The sequence below is a fragment of the Caretta caretta genome, chromosome 17, assembly GCF_965140235.1.
Source record: "Caretta caretta isolate rCarCar2 chromosome 17, rCarCar1.hap1, whole genome shotgun sequence".
NCBI lineage: Eukaryota > Metazoa > Chordata > Testudines > Cheloniidae > Caretta > Caretta caretta.
In genome coordinates this window covers 3,528,059-3,548,441 of record NC_134222.1, presented here as the reverse complement: position 1 = coordinate 3,548,441, position 20,383 = coordinate 3,528,059, and the positions used below count along the sequence as shown (strand labels likewise).

Here is a 20,383-nt window from a genome sequence, read left to right as displayed (position 1 = left end):
AATCTCGGAGTTTAAATCTGTGTCAAGCTTTGGTTAACAAAGCTCTTCTGGCACTTGTCCAGGACTGAGCATATTGAGTCTTGGAGCTCAGTCCTGGTCTAATTCAGTCACCATATGTGTCTGCTAGTGTATAGGTGCAATCATTTTTCCCTAGACAGGTCTGAATATATTCACTAGGAATGAATATGTGAATTTCATTCTTATTTCCTTTATATTCTCCCCATTCCCAGACCACCTCTCTTTTTTGGGCTCCAAATTACTTTGCAGTTCCTGTGATGACTGTGATAGTGGATTTTATGACTTTATTTCTCTAATCTGTTTTTTTTGGAGTTCCAAAAAATGTCTGTAAAAGAAACTTCCCATTTTAAGACTTAGATGTTGGCTTGAAGCAAAGCTGTGATAATCCGGTCTTGATTTGCAAGAATTCTTCAGAAACCATGATTCCTTCATCTCCTGAGTACTTTGGCTCAGTGTCATAGCTTTTGAATTTTCATTCTTGCTTAAATATCAGGACTGTTTTTCGTTTAGGAGTTTGCAGTTCCTGATTATCGTTCTTCTCATCTGGAAGTCAGTCAGGCAACTCAACTCTTGCAGCAGCAGCAGCAGCAGCAGCAGCAGCAACTTCGTCGACGGCCTTCCTTACTTTCTGAATTTCACCCAGGCTCTGACAGGTAAGGGCATTCTATTTAGATACAAGAGAAATCTGTTACGAGTTGAACCAGACTTTATAAAAGGTATATATTCATAATTAAAAAGTATGCTTCCACAGTTCTTGCTTAAGGACTTAGCTTTATTAAGCACAGGGTTCTCCATTAACTAACCGTATTGGTCTGTGTACAGTATTTGACAATATTTTAGATTTGCTTTGTTTAAAACCCATTGCACAACTCCCCAGCCCACTTGGCTTAAATAAGATGTTTGTTTCCTAGATAGGAAGTGACACCTGTGCTTCACTTCCTCCCCCCCCACCTCTCCCAACAACTTTTATAGCAAGCAATGAGAACCCTCGTGCATATCACAAACTAGTTCTTCAGAAATATTTTGGCCATAAGTGTGTAACGTTTGTTTCTTTGAGATACAGTGACAAGTGAAGTTATACAGCAAAATTAAAGAATCATCACAGTGTGAATATTATCCATCATGTTTCCTAGATTTCACTGGGATAAAATTCATACACTTGAATATTCAGCAGAGGGTATTTGTCTGTCTAGGTAAGTAAGAAGCAGCAGAGCTAGTTGGGTTGTTTCATTTGTCATAACAGTATAAAATACTTAAATGTGGTGCAAAAATGCAAGCAATTGGTGCTGATTTTTGGCAACAAAGGAATAAAACAATTTACATCACTTGACATAGTTCAGAGTCAAATGTTCTTGGGACTGTTTTGCAAATTTGTTTATTAAACCAGTCCTGCTTGTATGGTAAATAGATATGACTACTGTTTTGGCTCCAGCAGATTAATACTGCAGTGCTATAGTTGGCTGTTACTGTCATGAAAGCTGCTGTCTTTCTTTTTTTAAATAAAAAATATTTTGCTTTATATCAACCAAATATGCTTTGCATTGATGTAACTTAAGGCAGTAAATGCCAGCTAAATACTGATTAATGTTTATTAAATAATTGTATTTAACCGGATTTTCAACTAAGAGGTATGCAGTGTGCTTTGAATAGCAGACTTGAAAATAATCATAAAGATTAATTCAGCCACAGATCTCAATGAAATTTTAATAATCTGAATACATTTTAGATACTGGGAATGCCCAATTGTGTAGGGGAAAGTTTAAGTATTGTGATTGTTTTGCTCTCTCATTGGTATAATCACATTCCGATGCACAGAGGTATGCATATGATACACCTTGCAGTGAGGTGAAATTGTACTCCTGCCTTGCACTTACACTACTTCAAATGCAGTGTTGTTGCTCATGGCTCACTCTGATCACAGATCAGAAGTGGTCTGTGCTGATCATTACTCTGGTGATAGTTAGGGTGTAAAATAAATGAATAGCTCCCCAACTCTGGATGCTAAATTGGAATATTCCCAGAAATAATTCCCAAATACTGGGTCTGAGGTTAACTAGTTGTCTTCATCTTGCAATTTATGAAGAAGACAGCTGGATTTGGTTTAGTGCCATCAAAGTACCAGAGTGCTTTGATAACCTACAGCAGGTAAAAGGACAAAAAACTGTTCTCAAATTGTGAGAAGCTCATTCACCAGTTTTGGCAAAATACAGAAAGCTACTGTCATTTCTTCTAGTGAAATCTTCTGAGAAGGTGGTGAAGCATATGAGATATCTTATTGACATCCTGTGTAATTCACTGCAAAGAAGCTAGTGATGCTGCTATTTTGCTTTGGAAAAAAATGAGTGGGAAGAGCCACCAAATCACTTCCCAGCCCCCAGCATAGATGGTAGAGCACTACTGACAAGTACTTGAACTTGAGAGTGTGGTGTAGACCAAGTTCCAAATAACTTCAATTTCTAATTAAGATACTTTTTATATGTATTTGAAATTTCTTCAGAAGAAAAATAATTAATTGAACTACTGTGCTTTTGCATAATTCTGTGGAATGCAATACTAAACTTACTGATGTGAAGGCTTTTTGGTGCTCTTTCTTGACCCAAACCTGTTTTCTGATATACTTGTAGTAATGGCATAAGTTTCATGTCCTGCTGTGAAGTGATGGGCATTTAAAATAGTACCTTTGTGGGCTTTAATTAACTTTCAGTCAAAATCCATTTTAAAAATAAAAGCCAATTTTCTGCAACATATCACTTAAAAACTTTTGCCCTTCTCACTATTTAGAAAGAGTTTTGTGACACTCTTCCCTATAGTCTTGGAAATGGGACACAACCATTAAATAATGCACCACATAGAGTTTTTTTGATAGATATATATTTTTAATTTAATTGCTTTTACGATCTCTTTTGTTCCTTAGGCCTCAAGAAAGGAGAACTGGCTATGAGCAGCAATTTCACCCAGGTCCGTCACAGACTGATCATGATTCATTGGAATCTAAGCGACCACGTCTTGAACAAGTTTCGGATTCCCATTTTCAGCGTGTTAGTGCTGCTGCTGTCCTGCCTTTAGTACATCCTCTACAGGAGGGATTACGATCTGCAGATATTAAGAAGGTAAAGACAGTTTTTGTTGCAATATTGAAGGTGTGCCTTAATATGTTAAATTGATTAGATGACTATTTTAAAGATTGTTGTGGCTGAAAATAGTATTAACTTAAAAACTGTATCAAGTTACACCATTTCTGTGATGAGCATTTGAATATTGACTGCTCACTATTTAGAAACATGTTTTGTTCACAAGTATAGTTGCAAGTTATAGTAGTGTTCTCACTAGCTATGTGTTGGAGTAGTAAAAAACCATCCCAGTAAGTTGCATAATATGCTTGAAGGTTAATTGTTTCTTGTACAGAATGTTGGAACACTTAACTTATAGCTGCCACTTGAGTTTAATTTAAAAAAACATCGCTTCAGCAATATTATGTAGACTTCTGTTGAAAAAGTATTAGTGCAGTGATCTCTGCTCCAGTCTTAAACCGCCAGCAGATGGTGACAGACAAAACAGCTGAAATGCCTTTCCCTCTGCAAATCTCCAAGACACTTCCTTGTATTTGAAAATATAATAGGCGTAGAATGCAGCCTATTTATTTAATTGAAAAGTGTTGCCCTTCTGTGACTTTGCATGAAAGACTTTGAGAGGCAGAGTTGCCCAGTGAGTGCTGGATTGGGGCTCAGTACCCCTATTCTTTTATTCTTGGCTTTGCCACTATTCTGCAAGTCACTAAACCTCTCTTTGCCTCTGTCTCCCCTCACACCATATGACATGTCTGCTTGGATTGTAAACTCGTTAGGTGGATGGTATCTAATGTGTTTGTGCACATGGAGCCCCACTCTGGATTGGGTCTCTAGACTCTACCATAAAGCAAATAATAAATAATGTAAACCTCTTACTTTAACAACCTTAAGTTTTTTTCCATCTTTCACAATGGAAATAGGTCTCTGCATTGATCCAGAATAACACGGTTCGTGATAGGTAATACAAAGGACTACCTTTCCCTGTATGAGTAAGAGTTCCTTTTTTGCAGAAAATATTGGGAGTAACCTGTCTACAGTATCTTATCTCCTTCATCTGACAGTTTAACCATGTTAAGGAGAAGATAGTATTCTCTGCTAGCTAGAGCAAGGGATTGTAAATCAGGTGACTGGAGTTCTGTTTCTGACTGTGCCATTGACTTGCTCAAGGTTACCCAGCAAGTCACTTAGCCTCTTTGTACCTAAATTTTTCCCATCTGTAAAATGATGCAACCTACCTATCAAGTGTTAAGGTTTAATGAATGAGATGCTTTAATCCCTAGCTGGAAGGTTCTATAAAGTATAATTGGTGAAGTATTTCTCTAGATTGAGCATGACTTACAAAAAATGGCCAAGATTTAAAAATGTGTGTGCCTAAAGTTAAGCCTGGTCTACACACTCAGATTGCACTAACTAAATCTGTTTCTAAGTCAGTCTAGTTAAATTTATGTGGTTCCCCTCTGTGGATGCTCTTAAATTAGATAAAGTTTGCATACATCTGTGGTAGAAATGTGAGTTAAGCTGATGCAATTTCTGTGTGTAGCGACTAACCCCATATTTCCTAAATTTATACTTAAACTCTTAAAAAAGTGGACCGAGTTTGAAAATTGGCTTAAATGGAATATGCTAGGCGCTTCTCATTTTAGAAAATGAGGCAATTTGTTTTTATTAGGTGCCTAAGTATGGATTCAAAAGCTAATAGTTGGTACCCATTTTAAACAAATTTTGGATAGTGTATTTTTATACTGCCTTTAATTATTTACTGCGGCTTTTCATATTCTAAATATAGCACTTTTCTGTGAGCTAAAGTAGAATATTAACATGATACAGCATCTTAATATCTTGCTCTGTTGCATTGCAAAGATAAGCTCAAAGGGGCATTGGAGGAGCCAGTCAGATGTGTACAATGTTATGTTTTCATTTAGTTATGAATAATTTTTATCCAAGTGGTGTACTGAAATACACGGTCTCAATCTTATATGCAATTTAAGGTACCTTCAGGAAATATGGAACTAAAACACTTAATTTGTTTCAGTGAGACTGGTTTGGATAAGGCATACATTTTCCAAGTTAGTCATTGGTGCATTCAAGATTTCATCATTTTTGTCTTTAAACATGTCTTCAGAGATCTGCTTTTTAACGTGAATGCCTGTGAAGAGTTGAAGATGGCCCTAATGGGGACCTATACTTGTAAATGTAAATAGAAACTAAATTATTTAAGATGGATTTTAAAAGGGTGACATCATGATCTTTTGTTAATTCCAGGCTGCATGAAGTAAAAATGACAGGAAAAACTGAGTACTTTTAGAAATTTAAATTAAACTTCAGAATTATCAGTGTTAAAGTGATTCTAAGCAGTAGTGTAGATGGCTGAAAGCTCTGGTCAATTTTATCTTAATTTATACTTGGACAACTTTATGTATTAAGATTTGAGACTACATCTGGAGATTGTAACATAACTAATTTATCTGTCTTCAAGTATTATGTAAGAAAACATGATCAAATTGTTCCTTGTTTATTTAAGGAACCAGCTTTTGGAGGCAAGCATGAAGGGCCATCTTCTCCAGTCTCTGGTCAGCCCTGTGGAGAGGACCAGAATGCATCACCTTCAAAACTGTCAAAGGAAGAGTTGATACAGAGCATGGATCGTGTAGATCGAGAAATTGCAAAAGTGGAACAGCAGATCCTTAAACTGAAGAAAAAACAAGTAAGTCAGCTACAAAGAACACCATAACCAATGCTATTTTTATTTTCAGTTGGCAGAGCACAATATTAAAGTGTTTGCAAAAAATAAATGAACTAAACTGCTTAATTACAGTTTGAGTCAAAGTTCTTGTTCTGTAAGCAATGTGTACTACGTAAATGGGTTGGATGTTATAATCTAGTTCAGAGGTTCCCAAGCTTTTCTTATTGTGTACCCCCCTTCCGGATCTATCAGTTGCTGACATACCCACTTCCAGATTTACCAGATGCCTACATATCCCTACCCTTCTCATCACTGATACTTGGTTTTCCTCTTAACACTATCTGTCTTTAGCCATCTGTCCCTATTTCACTGTTATGTATAGATATAGTTATAGTGTGACATATACAACCGGAAAAAACCCCTCACTAAGTTCTGAGCTCAGTTAGACTGGAGAGTTGCTGAGCAACTCAGCCCGCTCTGTATGGTGATTGGAGGTACGGGCTGTGTACATCAGCATCTCTGCATATCTATGTTCTCATTGTTACATCTTGAAGTAAATTAACTACCATATTTTATATAACAAATTCCCACAGAGTTTTAAAGCTTCATCTGAGTAGCCTATTATGAAAATGCAATAAATAAAATAATAAATCCACCATTACGTAATTTCTCCATGTACCCCCTAAAGATATCTCGCGTACTACTGTTTGGGAATCCTTGATCTACTTCATAAATGCTGGCTTTTATTTTTTTTAAACAAGATTATTGGAAAAACTATCTAGAGATGTTAAGAGTAAAACTATTTACTTAGAAAAACATTAGTAAAATTAAATGTTAAGATCGTGACTTCATTAATCTTAAGAATGATTTTTTTTTAAACCTTACTTTTTTTAGTAAAGCAGTATATTTTAATGCAGGACTGACTTTTGTAACTATTCTGCTGTAAATTTGCTTAGATGAATAGCTATATAGTAAAAGAGCAACAACTTCAAACTAAATGCTGCATTATGTTCTTGGAGCATTTAATCAGTCTTATGAGTTCTTATTCCAGCTTGTTATACCTTAGATTAGAACAGCAAAAGAGAACTTGTCTGGTTCTCTTACAATATTTACTCACGCATTAGCACTTGTGATCTGCCTCTGTCACTTCCTTGGGTGCAAAATCAGTGACTGATCATGCAGATTTCTTGGAAATATATATATATTTTAGATCAGGACCATTAATTGAATCCCTGATTTAAAACTAAAAAAAAATTGTACTGTAAGTTCTTAGATACTTTAAATGAACTGTAAAATTAGGACTCAATCCTGTTCTGAGTACGTGGCATTTTATAAAATGTTAAAAGCTGATTTCTTACACAACACTATAACACAGCAAATCATGTATAAGGGGGTAGACGTAGCCATTACATTGGAGGTGTATATTGATCTTTATTGTATGTTTCTGGCTTGCAGGAGGGAAGGATATTTACAGCACAAAGATTAAACTGACATTGATTCATATATAAAGGAATGTTTTGGTAAGAGAGGCAAATCACAAGAGGTTAATTGCTGTGAAAAACAAATATTGCATATATTTGGTTGTTTGATGTTACTATAACCTTTTAAACTTCTGTGTGTGTGTGTGTGTGTGTGTGTTCAGTAACTTTTTTCTGCCATGAAGTATGGTTTTGGATTGTCAGAATAATAATGACAGGAGTTACTTCAATAAGGAGTTCAAAAGAATATCAGCAACCAGGATTTTAAGTACATTATTTTAATATACTGTCAGACTTTTTGGGGGAGTATTGCCTCAGCATGAAAGCGTGAGACAATTGGTATTCCTTGGCTTTAATATTTTGGTTGAAAGTTAAATATTTTTATTGGTAAACCAGAACACAGCACTATGCATTTAATTGAATCAGACCTGTTTCAGTTTGACAGATGTGGGTGTACCTCAAAAAGGTTTAGTTTACAAATATTAGTGCAAAAATACTGTCTTTTTGCCACTTCTATTGGCACTAAACCCTGTTCATTCATACCTTGCAAATTAAATGATGAAATGACAGTCACAGCAAACTGTTGATCAGATGCATATTTTATCTCTGGTGACTAATTACTGGTTAGGGTAACATGGTGCGGATGGCTGATTTTCTTTCTCTCGTCTCTTAGCAACAACTTGAAGAAGAAGCTGCTAAACCTCCAGAGCCAGAGAGGCCTGTCTCCCCTCCTCCAGTGGAACAGAAACACCGCAGTATTGTCCAAATTATTTATGATGAAAATCGGGTAAGCTTGCTTCTTAGATTTGGTTGGCTGAGTATGATTCTATGTAATCTTACACATTGTGCTACATTCCTCTTTGTGCGCTATTTCAGTTTTTTAAATATGCTGCAGTCGTTTCATATTTTAACCATTTTGATTATTTTTCAATCGGAACGTAGTAACTTCTTTTTTTAATGACAAATGCTTGCATGAGATTTTCATTCCAAATCTCAGAATGTTTTGGGCCTTGACGGTGACAAACAAAAGCAATGAAAATGAGTCTGTGAGACCCTGATCTCTGGATTGGTGCTTTGATAACATTTTAGTGCCTCATGGAGTTTGATCTCCTGCATTGTCTTTAATCACATAAATACTGGCACGCCTGACTGAGTGGTAAATTCTCATTTAAATTTTGTAGATGAGTAATATGGGGTGTAACATGGGGTTCCATGCCTTTTTTAAAAAAATCTGAGTTCTGACACTTAAGGATTTGGATGAATGTAAAGATGAAATATTTGGGCAAACTTTTAGAGCTGCTTATGCTGCATTAGTGGCTAATAAAAAGCAGAAGTTCAGTGACCCCAAAACTGCAGCAACTCTGATCTACCAGATCCCTGGTCTGTTAATCTGTTGAACAGCTCTCAAAGTCCATTCCTTGGTTTTCCTAGGAATTTCTGGGTTAGGGGACTATAAGTATAGGGGGTAACAAAGGCCATGTCTATACTACAAAAGTACTCTGATTTTACAGAAGTCAATTTTTGGGAACAGATTTTATAAAGTCAAGTGCATGTGTCGACACTAAGTACATTAATTCGGTGGTGTGCGTCTACAGTACTGTGGCAAGCGTCGACATTCCGAGCGGTACACTGTGGGTAGCTATCCCGCAGTCCTCGCTGCCCATTAGAATTCTGGGCTGAGCTCCCAATGCCTGATGGGGCCAAAAATTAGTCACGGGTGGCTATGGGTAAATGATGTCGGTCAACCCTCCCTCCCTCCATGAGAGCAACAGCGGACAATCATTTCGCGCCCTTTTCCCTGGACTGTCTGAGCAGATGCCATAGCACAGCAAGCATGGAGCCTGTTCAGCTCACCGCAGTAGTTCTGACCATTGTAAACACCTAATGCATTATCGTGCAGTTTATGCAGAACCAGCACCTGAAAAACCAGGACAGGAGGCGACGCAAGTGCGGTGATGAGGACATGAACACAGTTTTCTCTAAAACCGCGGTCCCCAGCAATTTGGAGATCATGGTGTTTCTGGGGCAGGCTCATGCCGTGGAATGCCGATCCTGGGCTCGGGAAACAAGCACAGAGTGGTGGGAACCGCATAGTGTTGCAGGTTTGGGATGATTCTCGGTGGCTCTGAAACTTTCACATGCATAAGGGCACTTTCATGGAACTTTGACTTGCTTTCCCCGGCCCTGAAGCTCAAGAATACCAAGATGAGAGCAGCCCTCACAGTTCACAAGCGAGTGGCAATAGTCCTCTAGAAGCTTGCAACGCCAGATAGCTACCGGTCAGTCGGTAATCAATTTGGAGTGGGCAAATCTACTGTGGGGGTTGCTGTGATGCAAGTAGGCAACGCAATCATTGAGCTGCTGCTATCAAAGGTAGTGAGTCTGGGAAATGTGCAGGTCATACTAGATGGCTTTGCTGCAATGGGATTCCCTAACTGTGGTGGGGCTATAGACGGAACGCGTATCCCTATCTTGGGACCGGACCACCAGGGCAGCCAGTACATAAACCGAAAGGGGTACTTTTCAATGGTGCTGCAGGCACTTGTGGATCACAAGGGACGTTTCACCAACATGAACATGGGATGGCTCGCGTCTTCAGGAACTCTGTTTAAACAGCTGCAGGAAGGGATTTACTTCCCAGACCAGAAAATAACTGTTGGGGATGTTGAAATGCCTATAGTTATCCTTGGGGACCCAGCCTACACCTTAATGCCCTGGCTCATGAAGCCGTACACAGGCAGCCTGGACAGTAGTAAGGAGCTGTTCAACTATAGGCTGAGCAAATGCAGAATAGTGGTAGAGTGTGCATTTGGACATTTAAAGGGTCGCTGGCACAGTTTACTGACTCGCTCAGACCTCAGTGAAACCAATATTCCCATTGTTGCTGCTTGCTGTGTGCTCCACAATCTCTGTGAGAGTAAGGGGGAGACGTTTATGGCGGGGTGGGAGGTTGAGGCAAATCGCCTGGCCGCTGAATATGCTCAGCCAGACACCAGGGCGGTTAGAAGAGCAAAGCAGGAAGCGCTGTGCATCAGAGAAGCTTTGAAAACCAGTTTCATTACTGGCCAGGGTACTGTGTGATACTTCTGTTCATTTCTCCTTGATGAAAACATGCCCCCTTGGTTGCCTCTAAATTCCCTGTAAGCCACCCGCCCTACCCTCTTCGATCACAGCTTGCTTGCAAAGGAAATAAAGTCACTATAGTTTAAAAAACTATGTATTCTTTATTAATTGATTACAAAAATAGGGAGATAACTCACAAGGTAGCCCGGGTGGGGTGTGGGAGGAGGGTAGGAAAAGGCCACTTTAAAACTTGTTGAATGCCAGCCTTCTGTTGCTGGGGCTGTCCACTGGGGTGGAGTGGTTGGGTGCCTGGAGCCTCCCCCCACCCCCGCGTTCTTGGGCGTCTGGGTGAGGAGGCTATGGAACTTGGGGAGGAGAGAGGGTGGTTAAACGGGCTGCAGCGGCAGTCTGTGATCCTGCTGCTGTTCGTGAACCTCCACCAGACACCGGAGCATGTCTGTTTGATCCCGCAGTAGCCCCAGCATTGCATCATGCCTCCTCTGATCTTCCTGCTGCCACCTCTCCTCATGTTCGTCAGCCACTTTCCTGTACTCTGCTATTGTGTCCCTCCACACATTCTGCTGAACTCTGTCAGTGCCGGACGACTGCATGACCTCAGAGAACATTTCATCGCACGTGCATTTTTTTCGCCGCCTTATCTGAGATAGCCTTTGGGACAGAGGAGGGAGGCTTGAAACATTTGCAGCTGCTGGAGGGGAAAAAAGGGGAGTGAAGTATTTTAAAAGATACGTTTTACAGAACAATGGCTATACTCTTTCACGGTGAATAACACTATTCACATTACACAGCACATGTGATTTTGGTACAAGGTCGCATTTTGCATCTTATATTGAGTGCCTGTGGCTTTGGTTTCAGAGTAACAGCCGTGTTAGTCTGTATTCGCAAAAAGAAAAGGAGTACTTGTGGCACCTTAGAGACTAACCAATTTATTTGAGCATGAGCTTTCATGAGCTACAGCTCACTTCATCGGATGCACCGGCTTTGGTGTTGGAGATCACATACGCAGTGCCAGGCAACAGAATTCGGCAACAGAAGGTGGACATGGTAAGCCATAGTCTTTCGGCTTCTGCAACCTTCATAACAGCAGCGCCCTCCTCTCCCATACCAAGCAAAGCACGTTGAGTTGGCCATTTAGTGCTGTGGTTTTCTTGTTAACGTGCAGCAGCAGAAACCAAACTAACCCCCTCCTCCCATCCAGTTCTCTGGGATGATCGCTTTACCCCTCCCCCCACCGTGTGGCAGATATCCGATCCCTGCTAGCCAAATGCAAACAGCTCAGTGCCAATCTCTTCCTCTTGCCCCCCCCCCCCCCTTCCCGGCGTGGCTAACTGCGGGGAGGATTTCTTTTCAGCCACAGGCAAACAGCCCAGTAGGAATGGCCACCTCTGAATGTCCCCTTAACTAAATTCCCCTATTTCAACCAGGTTACCATGAACGATATTACTCTCCTGAGGATAACACAGAGAGCTAAAGAATGGATGTTGCTTGAATGCCAGCAAACACCGGGACCATACGCTGCCAGGCTTTGTCATGCAATGATACCAGATTACCTGCTACTAGCATGGCGTGGTAAAGTGTCCTACCATGGAGGATGGACTAAGGCTGCTCTCCCCAGAAACCTTCTGCAAAGGCTTTTAGAGTACCTCCAGGAGAGCTTCATGGAGATGTCCCTGGAGGATTTCCACTCCATCTCCAGACACATTAACGGACTTTTCCAGTAGCTGTACTGGCCACAAATGCATCCCGAGTCTTCAGGGCTACTTAATCATTAAAAGACGCCTGGCTTTTATAACATGTATTATATTTAAAAAGGTACACTCACCAGAGGTCCCTTCTCCGGCTTCGTTGAGTTGGGAGGTTATTTCAGTCAGGGTGATAAAAAGATCCTGGCTGTCAGGGAGAATGGTGTGTTGTGTGCTCTCCTCAAGCTTGTCCCTCCTTCTCATCTTCCCCATCCGCAAAATCCTCAGGCATGGCGGAGAGTACCCCATTATCGGAGTCCACGGACGGGGTGGGGTAGTGGTGGTGGCCCCCCCCTAGAATTGCTTGCAGCTCAGCGTAGAAGCGGCATGTCTGGGGCTCTGTCCTGGAGTATCCGTTTGATTCTTTGGTTTTCTGGTACGGTTGTCTGAGCTCCTTAAGTTTCACGCGGCACTATGTTGCATCCCTGCTGTAGCCTCTGTCCCTCATGGCCTCGGAGATTTTTTGAAATGTGTTGGCATTTTGTCTTTTGGAATATAGTTGTGATAGCACGGATTCCTCTCCCCATACAGTGATCAGATCCAGTACCTCCGGTTCTGTCCATGCTGGAGCTCTTTTTCAATTCTGGGACTGCGTGGTCATCTGTGCTGATGAGCTCGCCTGACCAAACAGGAAATGAGGTCAAAAGTTTCTGGGGCTTTTCCTGTACACCTGGCCAGTGCATCCGAGTTCAGAGTGCTGTCCAGAGCAGTCACAAGGGTGCACTGTGGGATAGCTCTCAGAGGCCAATACCTTTGAACTGCCTTCACAGTAACCCTAATTTGAAACGGCAATGTCGATTTCACCTAATTTCAGTTTATTGCCTCGTTGGGGAGGAGTACAGAAATTGGTTTTGAGAGCCCTTTGTCGAAAAAAATGGCTTTGTTGTGTGGACGGGTGCAGAATTAATTCAATTTAACGATGCTAAATCCAATATAAACTCGTAGTGTAGACCAGGCCTAAGAGTGCCTTACTGTTTTGGTTAGTTACATGGGCAAAATATTAGTGTGTTTAATGGTACTTCCTGTGCATTTTAAAACAGTTGTGAAGGCTCTCAGAACTCTGGACAGGTGTTTATACCTCTTTATAAATTAAAACAGTAAGAAAATGTAGAACAGTGGACCTCTTCAGTGATGGTTTTAATTCTTCAAAGATAGAGGTTCTTTTCCTTCTCACCCTCTGTCCCAATTACATTTTTTAGGTTGGAGAAGTTGAGCTTTACAAAGACACTCAGTTATCATAGGTTTCAGAGTAGTTATCATAGACATTAAAGATGGAAAAGCCCTACCACACTAACTTGTATTACATATTGTGGAAGTGTTTTCTTACCCTGTTAAAGAAAAGTGTCTTCCTTGTTTATCTGTCTGTGGAAATGGGGGTACTACTTCAGGATTCACTAGTTACTGTCTGAAAAGCACTATGTAAAATGTATTATGTAACTGATATAAGCTCTAAACAAGCAGCAAGCATGCTTTTTAGTTGTTAAACTGCGCTTTTTCTTCTTAGACAACTAGCACTGAAATGTTCTTTCTAAATTAATCTAGTGCTTATTATGAGATTTCCTCAAATTATTGAATCCCACGAAGGGATGACAAAAATGAAATGATTGAAGAAATTTGCAAACAACTTAGTGGGCTGTGCAGGGGATTGAATGGAAAAATGTAGTGTAATTTTGGTTACAGATGCTTACTTCTGTTAACAATATGCTGAGGTTACTGTTGACTACCATATGTTGTGTGTCTGACAGCAGATGGGAAAACTTTATTAATAGGGTGTTGGGCATTTAGTACCCTTTTGAGTGTTCTTGTGCCTAAATTGATCCTTAAATTTCAAAACTGACTCACGGTGGAGGAAATGCTGAATTTGAAATATTAACAATTCTAAAACCAAAGGTTTGTTCAACTCAGCAAGGGCAGGGTCTGTCTTCATTGTACAATCCTAAGCATATTGATGGTGCATAACTTGGCATGCATTTTGCAGAGTGCAGTTATAACCAAGTTATTTCTGCTGCCTACTATACAAATATTGTGACATTTGTGTATGCAATACTTGTTTGGTTATCTCTTTCTGCAGTTTTGCAAGAAGGTAGTCACCTTTACAGCATCATGGTTAGAGGGTGGACATTGTAAGGATATAACTCTTGATTTTAATGCTCAGCTGTACTTAGAGAATTTAACTCAACTAAGAGGGATAAAGTTCAGTCCCTAGTTGTGTTCTGAGACCAAACAAACCATTTTTCTTAGGGTAATTTTGTACTATTCTCCTGATATGTAATTACTTTGCACAGCTGTGGGTTCCAAAATATTTGTCATTTTTTTGAGTTCAGAATAGTACATGTAGAAAAGTAGTAGAATTTAGCGGAGCACACTTTCTAAAAATAACCTGGGTTTTTGTTCTTGTTTTTTTAATTTTTGCTGGTATGTGAACCTCCTGGAATAGCTTGTAGAACTTTTAACTTGTAGAGAGGAAGCAGCTTAAAAATAAGTATATTGCATAGTCTCTTAGTCTGTTTGCTAAAGAAAGGGTTTAGAAAGGATGGGTAGATTAAATGAACTTGTGAAAGCTGGGTGAGTAACTCAGCTCTGTTCCCTTAGGAACAAGACAATTTTTTGCCCTTTCACCAAGTACTGTGGGTGGATGTGTTGGGTTAATCTGTAGTGAAGTGTAGCTTTGAAAAAAGGCATATTGGACATACAGGTTGATTTATTTTTTGTATATTTTCTCCTTGCCTTTACTTTAATGGCTACCTTAACCCAGCCTTTCTAAATCATGCTTCCCTGGCTATGGAGCACACTTCCCTCCCCTTCAGATAATTATTTGCAGTCTGACCCACTGTGTGCTAGTTGCTTTCCAAATGTCTAAGAAGGGTGGTTCCTGCTCAGGTGAGCTCACAGCTTAAAGTCAGACAAGTAGATAAAGGTCTGGGGAATAACCATAGACAATTTATATATGTTAACTCGATTCACTACAGAGACTGGGTGGGATATCTTTTATTGGACCAACTTAAAACTGTTGGTGAGAGAGACAAGCTTTCTAGCTACACAGATTCACTATAGGCAATATGGCAGAAGCTGGTTAAGAGAGACTTAAATGTGGATGGGGGATTTATCTTTGCAGATGACCTTGGGGCAAGATGGTAAATATAGTTTTGACAGTCCAATTTGCATTATTACTGAATAAAACTGCATTAATATTTAGACTATACAAAATATCTTTCACAGAAAAAAGCAGAAGAAGCTCATAAAATTTTTGAAGGTCTTGGTCCAAAAGTTGAACTGGTAAGTTCCTTTATTGCCTTTCTTGCTTTTCTTTCTGAGATTCTTCTCCCAAGATGAACAGACATAAGAAAGTATGATTGCATGACTTAAACTTGTGGCTAAAAAAAAAAATCTTTAATTTTTTTCTTAATATAATTGACTTACTGTGTATTTGGTCTTGAGGGCTCATGTGCCTGTCCATTTCTGTAGCTAAGGCCTTGTCTACACTGCCGCAGTAAGTCGACCTAAGTTATTCTACTGCAGCTACATGAATAATGTAACGGCATAGCTTGGGTTGATTTACTGCGGTGTCTAGACCGGACTGCGTCGATGGGAGACACTCTCCCATTGACTTGTGTTACTCTTCTCGTTCCGGTAAAGTCCATTGGAGAGTGCTCTGCTGTCGATTTAGCGGGTCTTCACCAGACCACCTAAATCAACCCCCGCTGTATTGATCACAGCAGCATGATCTCTGGTAAATGTAGACATGGCCTAAGAGGATTCTTTGAATGTTTCAAAACATTAAATGATGGGCACAGGCCAGGAGAGACCATATAGTTATGTGCCAGAAATTTAAAGTGGCTGATGTAATATAACTTTTTTTAAAATGGGCTAGCAGGCCAGACCACTGATGGGAGCAGTCTGTTGAACATTACTTAAAACAGATCTCTTTTAAAACTTGTCAGCTGTTTGGCCAATTCAGTAAAGAACTTAAGCACATGCATACGTTCATCCTGATTCCTGCAAAACATGTAAGCGTGTAACCCTTAAAAAGTCTGAGCAGTCCTATTCATTTCAGTGGGACTTAAGCATATACATAAGTACCCCGCTGAATCACGGGCTCAGTGATCTGACTGGCTCAGTTTGTAATTTTTTGTAAGCAAATTTTAATAAACTTGAAATAGAAGTGTTTGCTTTTTAAATGTTTGAGTCAACTTTATTTAAAAGTGAATTCTTTAGGCTAGTGATCACTTTATAGGCTCAGACTGTAAATCCAGTGAAGTAGAGAAACCCTTCTGTGAGTTGCTGAGCACCTTCAACTTTTAGGTCACTGCATCTCACAGGTCAATTTTAGGTCACTGCATCTCACAGGTTGGGAATTCTGTTTGCTTTAACATGTTGCTTTAATATGTTATGTATTTGTAGAATTAAACACAAGTGTAATGTTCTTAATGTATATGCCAATCCATTTTGTAGCCACTTTACAACCAACCATCAGACACAAAGGTGTACCATGAAAACATCAAAACGTAAGTACTAAACATCTTGTAATCTTGCTGTTTTAAAAGGAGTGAAACATCCTAGTTTTTACATATCCATGTCATTACGTTTTATTGTAACAAAACATTGGAACTTCAAAATCCCTCATTTGCTTTATATGATTTATGAAACATTTTCCGTTTCAATTATTTTAGCTAGCTCAATGAAAATAGACAATTTCTAGCCCATTCAGTTTTCAGGTTTTTGTGTACTAGAACAATCCTGCAACACTTGGTTTGCAACTACTGCAAGAGAATGAAAAACGCTTTTCCACTGGAATTTTTTTAAAAGAAAACATTTGTTTGTCTTAGGTTTTTGGAAAAGTTTTTTTTCCAAAACTAAAATTCAGGCCTGATTTGGCCTAAATTTCTTTGTCCCTTTCCTTCATGAACAAAGTGTTCAAGAAGCCTTTTAAATGTTGCCACTGTTAAGAGTCAGAGGAGTCCTGTTTTGTGCAGACACTATGATGTCCTCCTTTTTCTGTGGTAGACCCTGAATTGTGTCACTGCATGCTATATTTCTCCACTATTTGTTACTTAGGACAAACTAAATTCAGCTGCATGAAGTAGACTGCTATGTCTTCTGGTAGAAAGTGTGGATTTTGAAAGTTAACATTCAATAATTTCTTGCTATTTCTTTGTCAAAATAGTAATAGCCTCATACTTTATAATCCAGTAAGGAACTGAAGGAGTACCTTTATGTGGCTAAATCATTCTTTAGCATGGTTAATCATCTTAAGCTTCATGCCCAATCAGTATTGAGCCCTTCTCTCAACACCCTGCAGACATCATGGTGAGCAGGCTGTGAAGAAAGAAAATGTTGATACAATGGTACTTCCATCCTACTCGAAGGCAACATTACCTTCTTTTTCCCTACAAAATGCCATAACTAAAATAGAGAAGAATTTCAGAAACTGTCATTGTTATATCAATATGATTGAGGCTTTAGCCCTATGTTTTGTTGTAAACTGAAAGGCTCTCATGTATTCCAAAATGTCACTGGAAACAATCTGTGCCTATATACGGAGAGTCTCATATACAATTCCTCTGTCTCCAGGCTATCTATCTGTAGTATTCATGAGGGATTCCACAGAGGGTGCACTTTGCTTTCAATTTATACCTGTTTTTCGGGACAACCAACTGTTGGGAAAATATTTTGTTTTTACTGTGATACTTGTAGCAGGATACAGATTTTTTTTTTAAGTCAAAATTACCCTTTTCTAGGAATGGTTTTTGTAAGGTCACTTGCTTACTGATAAGTGGCTTTGATATTTGTACAAATAATGAATATATTTGATGCTAGGATGTCCTGAGGTTACGTATAATGGTTTGTAATATGCTGGGTATATAAATGTTTTCTGTTGAGTGTCTTGTGAATTAGGGAAAGGTGCTGTTTGCATTGAGGAGTGGGATGCTTTCCAGGAACTGTTTTATAAGTGCTTAGGAAACTTAAACCTCTTGATTGACTTTCCATGAATGGCATTACTGTCAAATACATATTCTTGTTGTTGTCTGTATCTCTTTTTTTTATCATCATGATTAGATGTTTTTCTAAACCCTCTGCTCTAGGAATTATTTTGGGGGAGTTCTATGGCCCGTGCTATTCAGGAGGTCAGACTAGATGATCGATTTGCACTTCTTCTTTTTTGGGCTATGTATTTTTAAGTTGTAGTCTGCATCAGGCTTTTGTAACTAAGATATAGGCCCTCTGGAAGAAAGTCACTTGTGAAGTTTTTGAGACAACCTTAACTTTAGCCGCAGTATAAAGGCAGAATAAGTCTTGTTGATAAACTGTACCTTCTTCATAAGACACTCTCTGGGAGGTAAATCTTTTTTTGCATATGCGACCAGTGGTCCTCCAATATTTACTTTCTAGATACTGTGGAGATTTCTAAAAATAAGCCATGTCTGGTACAGTTTAGCCCTTACATTTTAATAATTAAAAAAAATCGCATTTCCTAATCAGCTGTACCAATATTTCCCAGTTTGGTGTGCATGCTGATGTTTCTTTCTTCAGTATAAAATTTCCCATTAGCTTGAGAACGGTTTGGAAGAGAATACTTTAAACTTAAATACACAACTCTTCTAAATACTGTATTTTCTTGAAATACAAAGTGGAAAACAGTATTGAAAGTGAAATATAATAGTAGAATTTGCAAAGCAGAAAGTTATTTTATACATGTGGGAGGAAATTCAAGAATATATCTGCAAACGTTATGAAAAAATTAACTTTCAGTGAGTGTGGAACGTGCATATGACCATAAGTAAGTTGGTGAATTTTTTAGAATTTTTCATCGTAGCTATATCTTTAAATATAGAAGACAAAATTACAAAAGATAGATTCATTATAATAATAAAAAACTGTGTACGGGGACGTTGAATTTTCAGGAATAATATATTACAAAGTAAAGTATATAACAGTGCCACAGCTTAGTTAGCTTTGTATACCAGTTCCAAATCCTGATGACCTAGGTGATTATTACATGTACTTGTAAATTGCAACTCATTCACTCAAAAGGTATAAAAGGCCCTTCACTTATTTCCAAGTCATCAGAACTTTGCCATATTCAGTTATTAGTCCCATCCTGTCCATCTGTGGTGAGGAGAATCCCAGGCTTACATAGGTTGGCTGGGATCCTCTTAATCAGTCTCTTGGCCAATCCCTCCCTCTTCAGGGATGGCTTCTGTTGCATATAATAGGATTTTAGTTTCATGGCGTTTTTCCTGCAATATCAAACACTTTCTGAGGTGCAAGCAAGAAAAAGAAACGTTAGATGAATCAACCATCCATATTTTCTATACCTCTATGTATATTTTCAGTAACTTCTTTGAGATCCTGATGTTGATAAAGTCTGTGGTTAAAATGTAACTTTTAAACACTTTTCTAATTCTCTTGTTTTCTAGAAACCAGGTGATGAGGAAAAAGCTGATTTTGTTTTTTAAGAGAAGAAATCATGCAAGGAAACAAAGGGTAATGCTGCAATATCTTTGTGGAAGTCAGAGTATTGACAAATATGTGGTGTCACGGGCATGTTGACTCAAATGCTTGTTTACATATATGTTCACAAATCAGTTTTGTATAAATCTGCACATTCCAGGTTAATGTTAGTATTCTTTGCATGTTTGTGTTTACCAATAGGCTATGTCAGAAATATTAGTTGTATCAGGAATATGCATGCAGACTGAAGTGGAAGAGCTACATTTGTACTTGGTAACTTGCTCATGAATGAAATGTTGTTCTGTTCAAGTTACTGTGCATCTATATACTGCTGCTAGAAAGTGAGTAAATATGTTGGAAATCTTATTGGGGAAAAAATTTATTTCATAATGTGTTCAATGGAGCAAATGATGACTGATGTAACACTTTCTGAATAAATACCAGACAACTCATTGGTGAACAGTGTAAAATAGTCACTGTATCTCACCAGCAGAGTTTTCCAAACTGAATGACATACTCCAGTTTTAATTTTTAAATGCTCTCCTCCTTAACCTAAACTTAAAGGGATACAGGCAAGTTAAAATACATTTATAAAACTAACTTCTGTACCTGTGGTGTTAGTAAAATCTGAGATTATTTTTAAAAAATTCTTATCTATTTCACTCTTTACCTTTTACATTTAATTTTGTTTTGGGTGATGAAAATAAACTAGTCAATTTCACTTCTCATTCTCAGGTTCTAGCACAAACCAGCAAGGTTTTGGTTTGCAAATACTATAGAGAATCAGACAATTTTCTTCAGTGAATTTTGCTTCTTTTATGAAAAACGCTTTTTATCCAAAATCTAATTTTTAGGCCT

The 20,383-nt window shown here is 38.7% G+C and overlaps 1 protein-coding gene across 13 annotated transcripts in view; it reads left to right on the top strand.

The window, feature by feature from the left end:
* NCOR1 (nuclear receptor corepressor 1) overlaps positions 1–20,383 on the top strand; it is a 115,092-nt gene that overhangs the window by 25,192 nt on the left and 69,517 nt on the right. For 7 of the 13 annotated variants that reach the window (XM_075120943.1, XM_075120944.1, XM_075120941.1 and 4 more), the window contains exons 3-10: positions 529–671; positions 1,152–1,211; positions 2,933–3,128; positions 5,608–5,790; positions 7,921–8,034; positions 15,293–15,349; positions 16,526–16,578; positions 19,492–19,558. In XM_075120943.1, the coding sequence (XP_074977044.1) occupies positions 529–671; positions 1,152–1,211; positions 2,933–3,128; positions 5,608–5,790; positions 7,921–8,034; positions 15,293–15,349; positions 16,526–16,578; positions 19,492–19,558 (873 nt within the window). The remainder of the gene's footprint in view (positions 1–528; positions 672–1,151; positions 1,212–2,932; positions 3,129–5,607; positions 5,791–7,920; positions 8,035–15,292; positions 15,350–16,525; positions 16,579–19,491; positions 19,559–20,383) is intronic. The other 6 variants (XM_048823629.2, XM_075120947.1, XM_048823628.2 and 3 more) reach the window with 2 other exon arrangements.